The 17,403-nt window shown below is 43.8% G+C and overlaps 1 protein-coding gene and 1 long non-coding RNA gene across 3 annotated transcripts in view; one reads left to right on the forward strand and one right to left on the reverse strand.

The window, feature by feature from the left end:
- The window catches only part of C4H11orf24 (chromosome 4 C11orf24 homolog), a 49,995-nt gene that overhangs the window by 22,730 nt on the left and 9,862 nt on the right, over positions 1–17,403 (forward strand). For both annotated transcript variants that reach the window (XM_039533184.1, XM_039533185.1), the window contains exon 2: positions 15,859–16,110. In XM_039533184.1, the coding sequence (XP_039389118.1) occupies positions 15,954–16,110 (157 nt within the window). In that variant the 5' untranslated portion in view covers positions 15,859–15,953. The remainder of the gene's footprint in view (positions 1–15,858; positions 16,111–17,403) is intronic.
- LOC120402804 lies at positions 2,383–13,751 on the reverse strand. The gene is made up of 3 exons (XR_005597293.1): positions 13,655–13,751; positions 9,581–9,678; positions 2,383–2,457 (listed from the first exon to the last, which is right to left on the reverse strand). It is a non-coding gene; the product is annotated as an uncharacterized LOC120402804 (long non-coding RNA).

Below are 17,403 nucleotides of genomic sequence, written 5' to 3' on the forward strand. Positions count from 1 at the left end.
GCTCTGCCTTCAGAGCTGGGCTCCCAGCCAACAGCTGCTCAGCTCTGAAGTCAGTCCCACCACCACCAGCAGCAGCGCAGAAGTAAGGGTAGCAGTACCGCAACCCCCCCTACAATAAACTTGTGACCTCCACACAACTTCTTTTTGGTTCAAGACCCCTACAATTACACCATGAAATTTCAGATGTAAATTTCATGGTTTCAGCTATTTAAATTTAAAAAAAAATCCTATGACCATGAAATTGATCAAAATAAACCATGAATTTGGTAGGGCCCTAGTTATGTGGTAGCTATCGCATAAGATTTTTCCCTCTGCTGAGATTTCTGTTGAGAAAAACAGATTTGCTGCTACTGATTTCCATATCTTTCATGCTCTTCAAAATCAAATAGCTGGGAGCCAGCAGCTTTTACTTGCTGCTGTTATAAATATGATTTCCAAGGTTTGAAAGGGACCTTTTGGTTTGTTCCTATATTTATGGCAAAAGATGCTATTAATATTTCCTCAAACTGCAAAGGTTTGAGTGACATCTCCCAACCATCTACCCCAAATTCCTAGTTTAAAGCTCTCTTAATCAGCTGTGTTAGCCTCCATCCTAGAAGTCTATTTCCCTCCCTACTCAGGTGAAGTCCATCCCGAGAGAACAGTCCTCTGTCCATGAATGCCTCCCAGTGACCATACATCCCACCTTTGTTGCCCTTCTCTAGGAACAGGCAGAATCCCACTGAAGATCACCTGAGCCTCAATTTCCTTAAGCGTCTTCCCCAGCCTGGCATAGTCTCCCTTGATACATTCCAGCGAGAATCTAGCCGTACCATTTGTTCCCACATGAAGGACAATCAGTGGATTCTTTCCTGCTCTTGTTAGGATCCTCTTTAGCCTCAGGTCCACATCCCGTATCGTAGCACCCAGCAGACAGCACACCCTTCTGTTCTCTGGATCAGCTCTGGTTACAGGCCTGTAAACCCACTGACCGCTATACTTGCCTACATGCCTCCAGCTTCCATCCAGGACACACCACACAATCTATTGTCTACAGCCACGCTCTAAGATACAACCGTATTTGCTCCAATCCCTCAGACAGAGAGAAACACCTACAAGATCTCTATCAAGCATTCTTAAAACTACAATACCCACCTGCTGAAGTGAAAAAACAGATTGACAGAACCAGAAGAGTACCCAGAAGCCACCTACTACAGGACAGGCCCAACAAAGAAAATAACAGAACGCCACTAGCCATCACCTACAGCCCCCAACTAAAACCTCTCCAGCGCATCATCAAAGATCTACAACCTATCTTTAAAGATGATCCCTCACTCTCACAGATCTTCGGAGACAGGCCAGTCCTCGCTTATAGACAGCCTCCCAACCTGAAGCAAATACTCACCAGCAACCGCACACCATACAACATAAACACTAACCCAGGAACCTATCCTTGCAACAAAGCCCGATGCCAGCTCTGTCCACATATCTATTCAAGTGACACCATCATATGACCTAATCACGTCAGCCACGCCATCAGGGGCTTGTTCACCTGCACATCTACCCATGTGATATATGCCATCATGTGCCAGCAATGCCCCTCTGCCATGTACATTGGCCAAACCGGACAGTCTCTATGCAGAAGAATAAATGGACACAAATCTGACATCAGGAATCATAACATTCAAAAACCAGTGGGAGAACACTTCAGCCTCTCTAACCACTAGTGACAGACTTGAAGGTGGCAATTTTGCAACAAAAAATCTTCAAAAACAGATTCCAAAGAGAGACTGCTGAACTTGAACTAATATGCAAATTAGACACAATTAACTCAGGCCTAAACAGAGACTGGGAATGGTTGGGTCATTACACTAATTGAATCTATTTCCCTATGTTAAGTTCTCCTCACACCTTCTATGGGCCATCTTAATTATCACTTCAAAAGTTTTTTTCTCCTGCTGATGATAGCTCATCTCAATTGATTAGACTCTTCCTGTTGGTATGCATACTTCCACCTTTTCATGTTCTCTGTATGTATAAAGATCTCCTGTCTGTGTGTTCCATTCTATTCATCCGAAGAAGTGAGCTGTAGCTCACGAAAGCTCATGCTGAAATAAATTTGTTAGTCTCTAAGGTGCCACAAGTACTCCTGTTCTTTTTGCGGATACAGACTAACACGGCTGCTACTCTGAAACCTGTCAGTAGACACCAGACCTCCAGGAAGTACAGGATTAGACACCTTTATTTATTGTATTATTATTTGTATTGTGATCTGTCTGTGGACACAGTAAGGGACAAATCGCTCTCTAGGATAGTGATTCTCACCTGTGAGGGCCAGATGCGAATTCTGATGACACTCTGGGACCCAGTGCACTGAACAAGTGCCTCTTTGAGCTAACCTTTCTTTCTTTCTTGGCATGTGTTGAGTCTTCTTCCATTGAGAGACTTTCAAAATCCTGTTTGTCCAGCTGGCTCCACCTAACAGACAAATAATATTGCTATAAACATTTTAGTAGGCTTTAAAATGGCAAGTGTGTCATGTGCAGACTGTTGGGGAGATTCAGATGCTCAGCCATAGGCAGAGACCTCATGGCAAGCCAGAGCAGCTGTTTCACACATGGGGAAAATAATTATTTACAGCAACTTAATTAAAATGTTTTCTCTTGGTGGGATAATCTCTGTGGAAAGACAGTCAGTCTTCATAATAATCATCTATTATGTGCCTATCTTTTCTGGGCATGTTTCGGAGGAGACAGATTATACAAGAGAAACATCACAAATGTAATATCAGGACAGACCAGTGTTTGGTCTTATCTGGTCTCCTCCCTGCTGCAAATGGCCAGGCCCACTGATTTGGAGGAATGCAAAAACCCCTACATAATGCGCTCAGTCAGCTGTGTAATGTTGTTCTTCAAAGGAAAGTGTGGGAGGAGAGCCTGCTTTTCTTCCTGACCCTAGTTTGTGATCAGTTTGTGCCCCAATACATGGTTTGTAGCTCTTGTAATTCTTTCCTAGCTAGAATAAGTATACAAGGTATTTTACTACATGTGTGGCTCTAAATCCTCTGAGTCTTGCTAAGCTGTTTCTTTCAATAATATTTTGCAGCAGTGAGTTCCATAGGTTGGTTAAGACAATGTCAGGGAAGTATTCATATTTTCGTGGTCAGATTGATTTCAGTTAGTCACCTTGCTCTTAGTACATATGACTAGCTGATACCAAGCTGACCATGACTGAATGATTGATGTAGGGAAGAGTAAGATTTTATTCAAGTTCTTTATATCACCATAGTATCTGAGTGCCTGGTCCTGAAAGGTTTAGCTGTTGGCCAGCTGACGTAATGCTGACCACAACTTTTCCTTGTCTGCGCTGACCGGTCAGCATCCTGTTAGCTAATTCAGTTGCTAAACGTTGTGTTTAAATGCTGTTAAATTTCCTAATGGAGACAAAACCACGGAGTGAAAGAGGAGTTAATTCTCCATTGGCCATTCCATCTTTGCTCTCTCTACTGACGCAAACTACCAAAAGTTTGCCTATTGGTACTGATCGTGGAATTGATTCTTGTGTGTTGCCAGTCTTTTTATTTGCCGTGCAACAGCCCTGGACATTGATCTGATGGCGATAACTGTCAGTCATCAACAACATGAGCTGGCTGATGTATCATGACCTAGGAGTGAAAGTTCTATCAGCACCATTTCTCAACTCTCTGCTTGAAAGCATTCATTCCCCTCTCCTTAATATGGAGAATTTCACCGATAGCTTAAAGTGATGGGGAAGAGGAGCTCATATCAGAGGCCACATATTGCCCTTTGACTACTGACCTCATTATTACTCCTGTAGTTCCTCTTAATTGCCTCTTATGTGGCAGAGATGACAACATCTTTGTTAATCTCTGCCTGCTTAGAGTAAGTGTCCTTGTGAAAGACATCTACCGGTTTAAAAACATGAATGGAGAGAGAGGCCCTGGTGTGTGCTTCCACTGGGAAAATTGAGACAGGCTTCCTTTTGTGAGCTTAGCATCTCCCTGATCACTGGGATCCTTGTAGCATGCACTCCATAGCATATGACATCTAAACAGTGTCATTCTGTGCTGGGTGCAGAGTGTCAACAGATGCACAGTTACTGCAGATGGACATCTGCATCTTAACTGTTTCTTACTGAAGTGGAGGAGTAAAAGGGGTTTGAAATGACAGAGAAGTGCTTGATACTTGCAATTTATAGCCAGCTGTGAGTTAACATGATACAAAGGCTACTGTAAGGAGCTTGTCTTGTCTGCACTGGGAAATTGAACTGTTGCTGAAAAGATCCCTTCTCTCCCCTCCATAACCTTTCCCCCTGAGCTGATATTAGTAATGGGCTGAAGTGGATTAAAGCCATTAAGGAGTTTTAGCAAAAATTGCCACCAGTGGTTTTGCTGCCCTGCTGCTAGCATTGTGGGGTTGTTGTTTTTTTCCCAGTGTCAAGAGTTTTTATCTGTGGCTTCTGAAATGGTGCTGAACACATCTTGTTCATGGCTGTGCTTCCAACTAAAATTCTTCAGCAGTAATTTACTCGACTCCGCTGCTTTACAAACTCCCAGTGAGATGTTCCTTGTCTCAAAAAAGTTACAATCTAAACAGACAAGAGGTAGGGAGTATTATTAATTCCCATGTTATGGATTAGGAACTGACACACAGATTAAGTGAACTGCCCAAGGTTACACAGGAAGTCCGTGGCAGAGCTAGGAAGTGAACTCAGATCTCCTGAATCCCAGTGTGCTGCATTCACCACAAGTCTATCCAGACTCTCCATAGTGCTACTACAGAAAGGTGGCCTGCAGTTAAACACAGGGTAGGAACGAGCTTCCAGAGTCTCCCCCTTTCTTTCTAAACAATTTTGCATTCTTCAGATGGTGAGCACTGCTGCACTAGCATTGTCATTGCACCCTGGCACGTTATTGCCTGTAACCATCTGACGTTTGCAGTTTCCTTGTGCGGACCTTGTATCTTGGTGTAATAATAGCTTTATATAATAAGAAACAACTGATAAGGTCCAGAAAGCTTTCTGGGCAGAATATATTTGAATTCCAAGGATCCTGAACCACTTCCCACAAGATGACAATCTCACACTTTAAAAGGGTGAGCAATAGTACTGGTGGCGTCAAACTCCTAGTGCATCCTGGCTTTGATTAGCTGTGGGTAACCAGGGGAAGTTCATGTGTGTCTATATTTTTTGGTTTTCCCAGGGTTAATACTTGCTCTTGATACAAGCTAATAGGAGACATTGCTAACCCCAGAATGCTGGATCAGTGCAGGAAGTTTGGTTAAAGGAACAATTTCCAGACCAGGAGCAGCTGTAGATCAACAACTGCATGCATGGTCACCAGTAATGATTTATCTACCCTGTAATCTAAGTCTCAGCCTTGTGCAATGCTATGCCCTTCCTTTAGGCTGAAACACTGTGTTTATTTGCAAGTCTAATTAGTGAACTTTATCGGTGCAGCCTCTTTGCTATTAACTTACTTCAGAAACTAAGGAAGCCTGCAATAGCCATAAAGCTGCCTTTCACACCGTGATGTAACTTGGTCTGGGGGTGTGCAGTAAATATGCTCTGTGAGCCAAAGCAGGCTTTTACTTTTCCAGTCACTCTGGAGCCTTTTAACTGAGATGGTGAAGTCACAATTCAAACTATATTTGTTTACTTGCTGCGGGGCAGGGTTCTTCATTTAATACAGTGAAATGTTTTGAAAAAGAGATTGTAAGGGTTGGCTACTTAAAACACAGTATCAAAACAGCACTGTTTTTGGCTCCCAACCCAGTTGTGTTAGTGCTGTTGCTACATTTCGGGTGTTATAACTCTCACTTGACAAGTACCAGTGTGGATATAAATCATGGCCAGAGTAATGTTTTCGCACTGATATAAATCCTAGCCATCTTCTCGCATCACTTCCTCCTCCTCCTCCTCCTCCATCTCCATGTATCTGAGTCCTGTGGACTCAGAGGTCGATCTGATTTACCTCTGCTCTGGTCATTCTTCTTCCAAAATAAAGTGTGTACGTGCGCACACCCCTACAGCTCTCCAAAAGTCATCCTTCAAGTTGATTTGTATTAATATTTTTCAAGGCTGTAAAAAAGGCCCCACCCAAGTGCTTTTTCCCTTTCCATTTAAATCACTAGTATGCCTCATCAGCCTCCTCCTGGCTCTGGAGAAGATGGCCAGCTCTCAGTCCCAGGGGGGGTAAGCTCAACAGGGAGGTTCTCTGATTGTGGGGCCTTTTTCCATTCTCTAGTCTATACATGCCTCTGGGCAGAGTTTCTCTAGGTGGCATCCCCTGACTCCTTGATCAGGCTCTCAGAGCAGTGGGCATTGTCTGAAGTTCTCTGCTTGGTGTCTCCTAGTCTCATTTTGTACCTATCACCTGAATCACTATACCTGGTTTTTACCCCGGACTTTGTTTATCTGGGTTATATGGCCTTTCCTTCACCTGAAAGGGCAGGCCTTTTATTCTTGTGGGCTCTGCCCACCTTTCCCAATCTTCAGATAGAGTAGAGTAGACCAATGCTTTTCACCTGCTTAATTGGTAGCTGTTCAGTTAATAGGGTTTTGGTGCCTGGGTGATAGAAAGGAAGATTTGCTTTGTTTCAAAGATTCCCTTTTCCACCACCACCACCCTAATAAAAACTGGCCTGAAATAATAGTTATAATTAGTATCTTCCTTCCTTTCACTTTTTTTTGCACAGATTCCTTGGTTCAATGCAGGAAAGTGAGCAGCAGGGGAGGAGCGTTTCTTAAACCCTGCAAGCCATGCTTCTGGGCTGTCTGGATGTGTGCGCACTGCACGTTCATAAGTCATTCAATTGTTGATTCCAAGTTTTTCTGGTTTTTCAGTTTGCTTATTCCCTGCTGAGCTGTAGCTGTAGATTGTAAATGTAATCTCTGCATTTTTTTTTTATTACACTCCTAGCCCAGTTCTTTAAATGTCTTTGGGGAGGCTTATGGGATAGAGCGTTAATACCCAAGGAGTGTTTTGTCTTGATCTTTGGAAGCTTGTTTTCTGACAGGAGCGCTAGTGTTCGCACTCTCCTATTGCAGTTATGGCTGTGCAGGGAGAGGAGTTTCTAGGGCTGCTCTGGTGACCAAGCTGGTGCTTTTCCTGGCTGTCACCTTGTGGGGTAAATCATCTAGGAATCTTTGAATATGCAAGGGAGCTGTGTGGACTCTGGGCTCTAAAGATATGCCACAGGGTGGGAATGGAGGGCTAGGGGACATTAATTATAATTGAAACTGGCAGCCATTAATTCAAGAGTGAGCTGTAAGTAACCGTGAAGCACTTTCTGGCCTTGTGGGACTGTGCTGGACAAGATGAGGCAAAAACTAGGTGGTGGTTCTGATATTTGATATGGAATTACAAAAATGTCTTCTGGATTGTATTAACGTGCATCTGCATCTGGTTATCCGCTCTCTGGATTGGGAAATAAATGAGCTGTATTCCCGGGGCCATATCGTGTCACATCCGTACACGCACACCAGCTATAAAATCTAAAAGGAGTATTGTAACTTCTTAAGCAAAGAAACTTTAAAATGACGTTAAGCTTGAAAATACGTAGCAATAATTTAAGAGGAAAAAACTATTCTTGTTTTAGAGTTGAAGTTAAGCTAGCACATAAGAGAAACAGAAGAGTTGAGCGAATCATTTATTTTTTTGGTTTGATGGCCAATCTTAATTTCTAACTAAAACTGAATTTTCTCAGGTTTTTCTTGACCAAATGAGAAATCAGAAAATCTTAATTGAGTCGAACAATATTTCAAATGTCTAATCAAAATGACATTTTCAAAATGGAATGGTGAAGTGACATTTTCAGAATTTTTCTTTTCAGTTGTTTTTGCTAAATAGCTTCTGTGCCCTGAAAACGCATTTTCCAGCCAGTTTTTTCTCTATTTAGCAGGCTAGCTCAAGCAGAGCTTGACACAGTGTACGTCTCCTCAAGCTGAAAATTACACCTCTAGCTCGAAGTGCAGACATACTCTTAATGGTATCCATTTCAACAGTCTTCCTGCTCACATAAGGCTAATTTGCAATAACTTGCTGTGAATCCTTATTTTGAAAGGGATGGTGATTGGGATGGCCTCTCTGATCGTTGGAGAGCTTTAAGGTGCTAAATAAAACTGAGCTTGAATCATGGCAATAGTGGTCTTAGTAAGTCTAATGTTTAACAAAGAAAGTGAGGAAATATATATAGACAAGGGAAATCGATGGGAGTGAGTCGTGTGTGGTACAGGCCCCATCCTTAGGTGATGTAAATCTGTATAGCTCCATTGACTTTAGTGAAACCACACCCATTTACATCAGCAGAGGATCTGCCTCCAAATCTGTCCTGTTTTGTTTTTTTGGGGGGATGGAGAGTAAATGCTGGATAATGTGCCTTAAGGAACAATCATGCACTGGGGGAGCGGATGCACACAGTAGGCCTAAGACAAGATTTTTTTTCAGCAATGTTGGTCTGCTCCATGTCTAGGTGCCCAATTTGAGACCTCTTAAAGGGGTCGGATTCTCAGAAAGCGCTGAGTACCTACGCTCCCTCTGAAAATCCGTCCCTTGGAGATGTGACAAGCTGGGCACCAAAAACAGGCACTCGGAATGAGAAGTCACTTTTAAAAAAATCTTGCTATGGGTCAGTAGCTGTCTTCTATGGTTCTTGTTAATTATGAGTCCTGTAGGGTAGGGCAGTGTGTTGTCTTTGCTATACCGTTCCTTTAGTGTTAGCTGATCCCTTAAGAGCCTGTTGTTAAAGTAAGGGAAAATACCAGGGGTGTTTGGTTTTAGTTGACTTTTGGAGCTTGTCTTCCTCTGCTGGCCAATAATAGACTAACCAGTAAAGGCCTTAAAATACCCTGGCAGAGGAGTGCTTGTTTAGTGGGATTGAGTTCTCTTCCAGGCTCCAGTGAGGTTCAATTTACGACCGTGGTCCTCAGCACATCCCTTTCCCTCTCTGCATTTATTTTTTTTCATTTGCAGTGACGTGGTTACTGGGGCTGATGCAGTGAAGTGGATTAGAAGTCATATGTGGCAAGAGGGACTTCAGGTAGCTTAGCAGAGTCTGGGAAACTAAGTATTTCTGCGCTTATGGGGCCAGTAGTTATATTAAGCTAATGTAACAGTTTCTAGCCATTAAGTATGCTTGCTGATTTAGTCTTTAAAATGCATTAGTCTTTAGGTCAGTTAAGATTAATTAAAGTTCCTTTATTGGTCCTAAAATCTTGGGTTTCAATGGGATTGCTCATATGTCTGCATTTCCATAGTGTAACTGGAGAAGTTTACCCTTTGGGGATCAGTTACTGTGGCTACAAGAATATTAATAAAGCAGGAAAACGTAATCTATAATAATAAAATAAGGGACCTCTTTGTATTTGTATTCATGAATTCTCAGCACTGCTGAATATTGTTGTTCTTTACCATTCTATTTAAATGGATAAATGCATGCATTATTGCACAACCAATTCATTCTCAAGGTCATTTCCTTAAGAAACTTATAAAATGTCATCTCTTATATATTTCTGCACTGATAAGTACTAATGGGACTCTCTAAAATGTAAAACTTGCTCTTTATGCTATATTTATTTTTACCTGTGTCAGTACTCCTGTGTGTTCAGTCCTTTTTCCATGTTCTGTGAACCCACATGAATTCTGCAAACTTAACGAAAACTCCTGATGTTTGTAAAAGCCTGTTAATGTATGAAATTTATAGATTGATAAGAGGCACATTTCAGTGCAACTACAACTGCCTTTATAATGCTCCTATAGTGCTGAGGTAGGGGCAAAAACTACTGTAAGGGTACGTCCAGACTACCCGCTGTATCGGCGAGTAGCGATCAATTTATCTGGGATCGATGTATCGCATCTCATCTAGACACAATATATCAATCCCCGAACGTGCTCCCCGTCGACTCCAGAACTCCACCAGAGCGAGCGGCAGTAGCAGAGTCGGCAGGGGAGCTGCAGACGTCGATCCCGCGCGGTGAGGACGGGAGGTAAGTCAGAATAAGATACTTCAACTTCAGCTACGGTATTCCCATAGCTGAAGTTGCGTATCTTACATCGACACCCCCCTCTAGTGTAGACCAGGCCTAAGTCAGAGGATTCAAGGTTAGGGTGAACACTCCCTCCTCTCAGCACTGAGGCACTAGTCATGCTAGGAAAATGACTGATGCAGCTGCAAGCTCTTTAATATAGCTGCTCTAAGCCGACGGGAGAGAGCAGTGCTGATGGGACTAGAGAGAGCTGAGACCTAAACCCTGTCTGTTCCAGAAATTTGCATCCAGATAACTACATCAGTGTAGCTACTCTGATGCAAAGTAGGGCTTACTCCAGCCTGCACGCTGCGGGAATCCACCTATACCCATAGGTTTTGGGCAGAACTGAATAGCAGAGTTAATTTTTTTCCTATCAGATAAAATTGCATTTTAGCTAAATATGTAATTTTAAACCTAATGAATGTTCACAGGAAGCTGAATAAATCTGAAAAACTTTGGCTAAGCAGAGCACTAATCATTGCTAAAAGATTAGTACTTACAAAAATGGAAATCCAAAAAGCAACCAAGAATTTAAGGCTGAAGCATAGACATCCTAAGGTTGTCCACCATGGAAAGAATTGTAAACCATAATAGAAATACCCAAGAAGAATTTTCAGAGCTATAGGGTGCCCTCCTGGAAATATCTGAATGATCCTATTAAGTGCATGGGCCTGGCCTCACTTCTCTACCCACTTCCTTCCCTTTCGGTCTCTATCCTCCTCCTCTGAATTATGCTTCTATTCTTCCTTATTTTAATTTCTTTAACTAGTTGGATGTTTATAAGCAAATTTGTTTGTAAATTGTATAGTACAAATTGATTTTATATTTTAACCATTTTCTATATAGTTCAGTGTTTAAAGTTGTAGCTAAGATTTGAAAGCAAATGGCTAATATATTATGAAAAGTTTGTATTTTTTCCCTGTTTAAAAAAAATTTTAATAAGAGCGCAAAAAAAGCAGCTGCTTACTCGTGCAGCACATCTATGTTATGGGTCTGTATGAGCAGCAACATCAATGTCATTTAGGGTGACCAGATGTCCTGAATTTTATAGGGACAGTTGATTTTTTTTGGTCTCTTTCTTATATAGGCTCCTTTTTCACCCCCCCCCCCCCCCGCACGTCCGACCTGATTTTTCACACTTGCTGTCTGGTCACCCTAACATTATACCAGTGCATAATGTAAACAGGGCCTTAGCAAATCCTAAATGGAAAGTAGGAGCAGTTCTCTTGGGACAAGACTAGATGGGGCTCACGAGCTGCATTTCTCTAACAAGTCTACTCTTGCCAAGTCAGTCTCATAAATATTTCTAACCAGCAGGAGGGCCGGCCAGAGTGTGAACTCTTAGCTGAGGAGTAAAACCTGCTTGCACAAAGAGAACGTGGTGCTACATTGTGTGCTACAGGCTGCAGCTCAAGAAGAGCATGCAGCTAAAATCAGAGGTGCAGGCTCGCCTTTCCCTTGTGACTGCAGACGATCTAAGTGTATTTGCAGTGGGCACAAAATAGCACCTTTCACCAGAACAAAGCTTTTTGCATCTCTTGAGCAGGCTCACAGTATAACTGGGGTAGATGTTGATATGTGCTGAATTTTAAGGCATTGTGACTTTGGATACGTCTATCAGCACTGCAAGTGCTGCGCCGCTGTAGTGTAGACAGTTGCTGCAGCAACGAAAGGGAGTTTTCTGTCACTGTAGTAAATCCATCCCCTCAAGAGGCAATAGCTAGGTCAACAGAAGAATTCTCCCGTCAACCTACCGGTGTCTACACTGGGCTTAAGTCGGCTTAGCTACGTCAGAGACATAGCTTGGTTTTAGAAATAGACCAGGCCTGTGTGCCCTGCCAATAGGGCTCCCAAGTTCTGTTCCTGCTTCAGTAATTTACTGTCTGTCACTGGACTACTGCTCTGTGGGCTTGAGCAATTTGCATCACATCTGTGCCTCAGCTTCTTCCTCTGTAAAATGGGGATAATCAGACGTACTGACCTACGTCCTCATAGGCTGTTGTGGGGATTTGTTTAGCTATTGACTTTAGTAAGGCTTTTGATACTCTCACATGACCTTCTCATGAACATACTAGGGAAATATAGCCTAGGCGAACCTACCACAAGGTGGGTGCATAGCTGGTTGGAAAACGATACTTAATAGTTATCAGTGGTTCACAGTCAAGCTGGAAGAGCATATTGAATGGGGTCCTGCAGGGATCTCTCCTGGGACCAGTTCTATTCCGTATCTTCATAAATGATTTGGATAATGGCATACACTTATAAAGTTCGTGGAGGATGCCAAGCTGGGAGGAGTTGCAAGTGCTTTGGAGAACAAGGATTAGAATTTAAAATGATCTTGACAAACTGAAGAAATTGCCTGAAATAAATAGAATGAAATTCAATAAGGACAAATACAAAGTACTCCACTTAGGAAGGAATAATTAATTGCACAAATGCAAAATGGCAAATAACTGGCTAGGAAGGAGTACTGCAGAAAAGGATCGGGGGGAGGGGGGGTTGTAGTGGATCGCCAGCTAAATGAGTTGTCAGTGTAATATTGTTGCAAAAAAGGTGAACATAATTCTGGGATATATTAGCAGGAATATTGTAAGCAAGATATGAGAAGTAATTCTTCCATGCTACTCAGCACTAATAAGGCCTCAACTGGGAGTGTTGTATCCAGTCCTGGGCACTGCACTTTGGGAAAGAGGTAGACAAATTGGAGGAAGTCCAAAGGAGAGTAACAAAAATTATTAAAGGTCTAGAAAACGTGCCCTATGAGGAAAGACTGACAAAAAAATATTGAGGTTTAGTCTGGAAAAGAGAAGACTGAGGAGAGAGAGAAGTCTTTAAATACATAAAAGGTTGTTGTAAAGAGGAGGGTGATGAATTGTTTTCCTCATCCACTGAGGACAGGACAAGAAGTAATGAGCTTAGATTTTCCCAAAGGAGATTTAGGTTAGACATTAGGAAAAACTTCCGAACTGTAAGGGTTGTTGAGTACTGAAACAAATCTCCTAAGGATGTTTTAGAATCTCCATCATTGGAGGTTTTTAAGAACAGGTTAGACAAACACCTATCGGAGATGGTCTAGATAATACCTAGTCCTGCCCCAGTGCAGGGAACTTGACTAGATAACTTATCGAGGTCCCTTCCAGTCCTACGTTTTGGTGAATCTAAGCCCTTGTGCAAGATTCTGAAAATGTAAATGGCCAAGAAAAATTAGCATCCAGATTCCACAGGTGCTCTGTAGCAATATATGGATAGGTACAATGAGCTGGTAAGCACTGGTCAGTGCTTTCTCAGAATCCTCAATTTCAGAGATTCTTAAGCGGCAAGGATGGCACTGATTGGAGAGACTTGTCATGTCAATGACTATAACAGGATCCCGAGGAAACCTCCCTTTTGACTGGACAGTAAGATGGTCAGATAATCCTCCTCTATGGTATACCCACTCTCCACACACTCCTTGTGGAACATGCTTGCTTTTAAAGAGAGCTCCACTTGAGGAGTCATACCTGCCTGTGAGATGTTTGTGACTTGCTTAGGTGAGGGAGGAGGAGGGTGGCTCTGAAAGTCCTGTAGGGAAAAGCCCTGGAAGCATCCAGTCTAGTCCATGCTGAACTCTCTGTAAGTACAGGCTTACCTCCGAGACTTCAAGTTCTGAGGCAGCAGAATCACTCCAGTTACAAGGTAAGGGCGTGATTCATCCAAAGTCCACTGAAGTCGATAGGAATCTTTCCACTGACTTCAATGGGAACAGGTATTGGACAAGGGCCTATTGTTTCTGCTAGGAATGGGGGAAGGGACATTGTCCACTTACTTGCATATAGTGGAGCAAAGTCTGCTAGACTGCAAGCAGTGTGAACTGGCTCCACTAATCACTGGGGCACTATATCTCTTGGGGTTTCCTGGGTTACTGGAACTCACAGCTTGATTTGGAATTTAAATGGAACTTTTTGGAAGTGGCAGGAAACTGAAAGCTGCACTGAGCTAGTTGTTACCTGAATGTTCTTGGGCAGCGGTCTCTGACCTTTTTACGCCCAAAATCACTTTTTGAATTTAAGGGCAACCCAGGATCTGCCCTGCCCCTTCCCCAAAGCTCCACCCCACTCACTCCATCCCCCCCTCTCTCCATCACTTGCTTTCCCTCACTCACTCTCACTGGGCTGGGGTAGGCATTTGGGAGGGGGTGCGGGTTCTCGGCTGGAGCCGAGGGGTTTGCAGTGTGGGAGGGGGCTGGGGGCTGATCTTGAGGCAGAGGGTTGGGGTTCAGGAGGGGGTATGGGGTGCTGGCTACGGGAGGGGGCTCAGGGCTGGGGTTTGAGGTGTGGCCTCCCACCAGGCAGTACTTATCACTAAGGCAGCTCCCTGCCTACCCCAGCCCCATGCCACTCCTGGAAGGGACCAACATGCCCTTGCAGCCCCGGGGGGGTGCAGTATGTGGCTCCACGCGCTGCCCCTCTCTGCAAGCACCGTCCCCGCAGCTCCCATTGGCCACAGCTCCCCGTTCCCGGCCAATGGGAGATGTGGGGGCAGTACTTGCAGGCAGGAGCAGCGCATGGAGGGAGACCCTGGCTGCACTGGCCGTTTCCGAGAGTGGCATGGGACCAGGGCAGGCAGGGAGCCTGTCTTAGCGGCTGTGCCGCCAGAGATCGTGATCGACTGGGAGATCCTCTAGGATTGACCAGTCGATCGCAATCGACCGGTTGGTGACCACTGTTCTTGGGCATTTCCTGATATAAAAGCAGGCCAGTTTTAGACATGTCAAGTGTACAGATCCCTCTACTCTTCTCCTGTCCCACCCAAGTTGCTGGAACTTTAGCAGGACTAGGTAACCCTATATCCAGCCACAGTGGCCATGTCCACTCTCTCATGTTTCCTGTGGGGCTTGTCTGTCAGCCTGAGACACCCACACATCTTGCTTGATGTGGGCCTGTAAAGCGTAAATGTTGTCCTCCCATTACAAACACGGCAAACTGATAGAAACTTGAGGCTATGTGCAGTTATCCTTCAAAATAAGCTATGCTGTGTATGTAAGGAGTAATCAAAACCATGGGTTTAAACTTTGGGAGGGTTCTGACAGCTGACCTGAACTGTGGAGCTCAGCCTCCTTGCTATGTGTGTAACATGTTTTTCTTTTAATTTCACTATTTTGAACACTGCTCACCAGCCTTTCTGACTCTAAAGCCACAATTTAGCAATGTGCAGCTTTGTACCTGGATTAGCCTGCTTCCATGGGTTTGATGTTGGTTTGGGATATCAGTTAACATCTTGATACATCTGCTGGAATTAGTTCACATGTTTTCATCTCATCACCTTTTTCATGTGGTTTGTGATTGACTCCCGCTGTGCTATTCCAGCTTCTGCATGACCTGCTTCAACAGTGGTTAGACAAGCTCCCCCAGACATGATCAAAATGACATAGGGAGGAATTTGCCGCATTTTCAATAGCGCTTTCATGTCCGTGTGGAGCATACGTTTTGCATGTGTGGGCCTTAAAACTTCTTGACTTGGGACCTTTGGAAACTTAGTTCCTAAACTATGAGCTAGGAGCTGCAGCTTCTGTCTCCTGCGGTTTTCAGCATGATCCAGTGTGGAAAGTGCTGGACTAAGGAGATCAGAATTCTAGTCCTCTCTCTTCCACTGACCTTTATGACCTTGGGCAAATCACTTCTTAGTTCTCTGTCTGCCTGTTTCTTTATCTGTGTAATGGAGATAATGATGCTTGCCTTCCTTTGTAAAGTGCTGTGAGATCTACAGATGAAAAGGAGTTCAGAACGATTTAAATCTTTAATGTGCCCTCTTGATCGATCTATCTATATATTTTTTAATATTTTTGTTTGACAGATATGTCGCTTAGGACCTGAAGGTAATTGGCAAATGATTCTCCTGCACAACAGGCTCTAGAGAAGAATAGCGTGATTCCAAGGCCAGCCTTCAAGATGTGGACTGCTGTTGTATTTTTCCTGTTGATTTCCCTGTGCATATCTGAAAACAGAATTTCCACCTTAAAGGAGAGAGGCACTCGGGTGATACGAATAAACCGGCTGAGCAGTGAAAAGCATTGCAGACGCACTTGTAGAGGCATATCGCCTTCAGGTGAGCTGGTCTTCCTTTAGCATAAAAACTGTCCGGGTTTCCATGTTCTTAAAGGGCTCTTCCTCTTCTCCCCCCCCCCCCCCCATTTCTCTTTTTTACTCCATTTGTTTGCAGGCATTTATAATTATGGCTTCTGTGTGCAGTTCTGTGGTGGCTCAATAATTTCTGACAGCTTTGTTTTAAATTGAAAACAGAGCAGCCATTTCCCAGGGCCTTTCTAGCTTCCATAAGAAGCAGTGTGCGTGTGTGCTGATAGTGTGCGTGTGACTGGTGTGAGGTCACTTAACTCTATCAACGTACCATGCAGCCACATGTTTGTAAGCGAACATTGCTACAGCAGACAGCTGTGCTGGTTGAGCAATCTTTGCTCACTGATATTCGCACTTGCATGTTTTCTGTCTTGAAAGAAGCTAGTTGCTTAACCCTGCACTAGCTTGGATGAGAATTGACAATTTAAAGTGACTGACTAGTGATATTTTTGGGTACATAACTTGAGATGCCATAAAGGGCCTTGGTTTTCAGAGGATGGGTGCTCAGCATTTTCTGATCAATCCCTTTTGAGGTGTCTCCATTTGGGCCCAAAAAATCACCTTTGAAAATTTTGATCTTTGTAAAGTATCAGAGCAGTGCTGCAGCGTGAGAGAGATTCATGTGTTCCTGAGAGTCTAGTTCAGCTTCCGTAACCCGTGGATTCCCTGGGGTGTTGGGCCCTTGGGGAACATGAAAATGCATTTTATGTCCAGAAATTTGCAAATATGGGTATCTAAATTCTATATGTAGCTTGACTCTTCTCTCCTCCCCCCTCCCCCATTCCCTCTCTCAGGGGTGTCAGGTAAATCTGAAAATCAGGCCATTTATTTAGGCATGTCACAGGCTGGCTGGCCTTTTCCAGCAAGCTGGGCTCAGCCTTGCGTGTGACTGGACAGCTATCCCCCACCTGAGAATGATGGAGACTTGATGAGTGACCCCAATTGCAGGGTATGAGAGAGAGGCCAACTACTGTGAACTCAGTCTGGAGGGGAGCTAAGAGATTTCTGTCTCTGGGAAGGGTTTAGGCAAGATAGGCTGGAGAAGACACACAGGAAGTAGGTCAGGCTCATGTTTAGGGGGTGAGGAGAGAAGAACTGAGAGAGGGCTTGTAAGGAAATCCCTGATGGAAGCTGTTGGAGTTCCTGGGGAGTGGGGGAAAACCTGCTGGGAAGAAGCCACATAGGAGAAGCTCTGCAGGGCCCAGGAGTAGGGGCCAAGAAGCAGAGAACTTCAGTGTAGCTAAAGGGGGGCAGAGGAACTGTT

This window comes from Mauremys reevesii, linkage group 4 (assembly GCF_016161935.1).
Source record: "Mauremys reevesii isolate NIE-2019 linkage group 4, ASM1616193v1, whole genome shotgun sequence".
NCBI lineage: Eukaryota > Metazoa > Chordata > Testudines > Geoemydidae > Mauremys > Mauremys reevesii.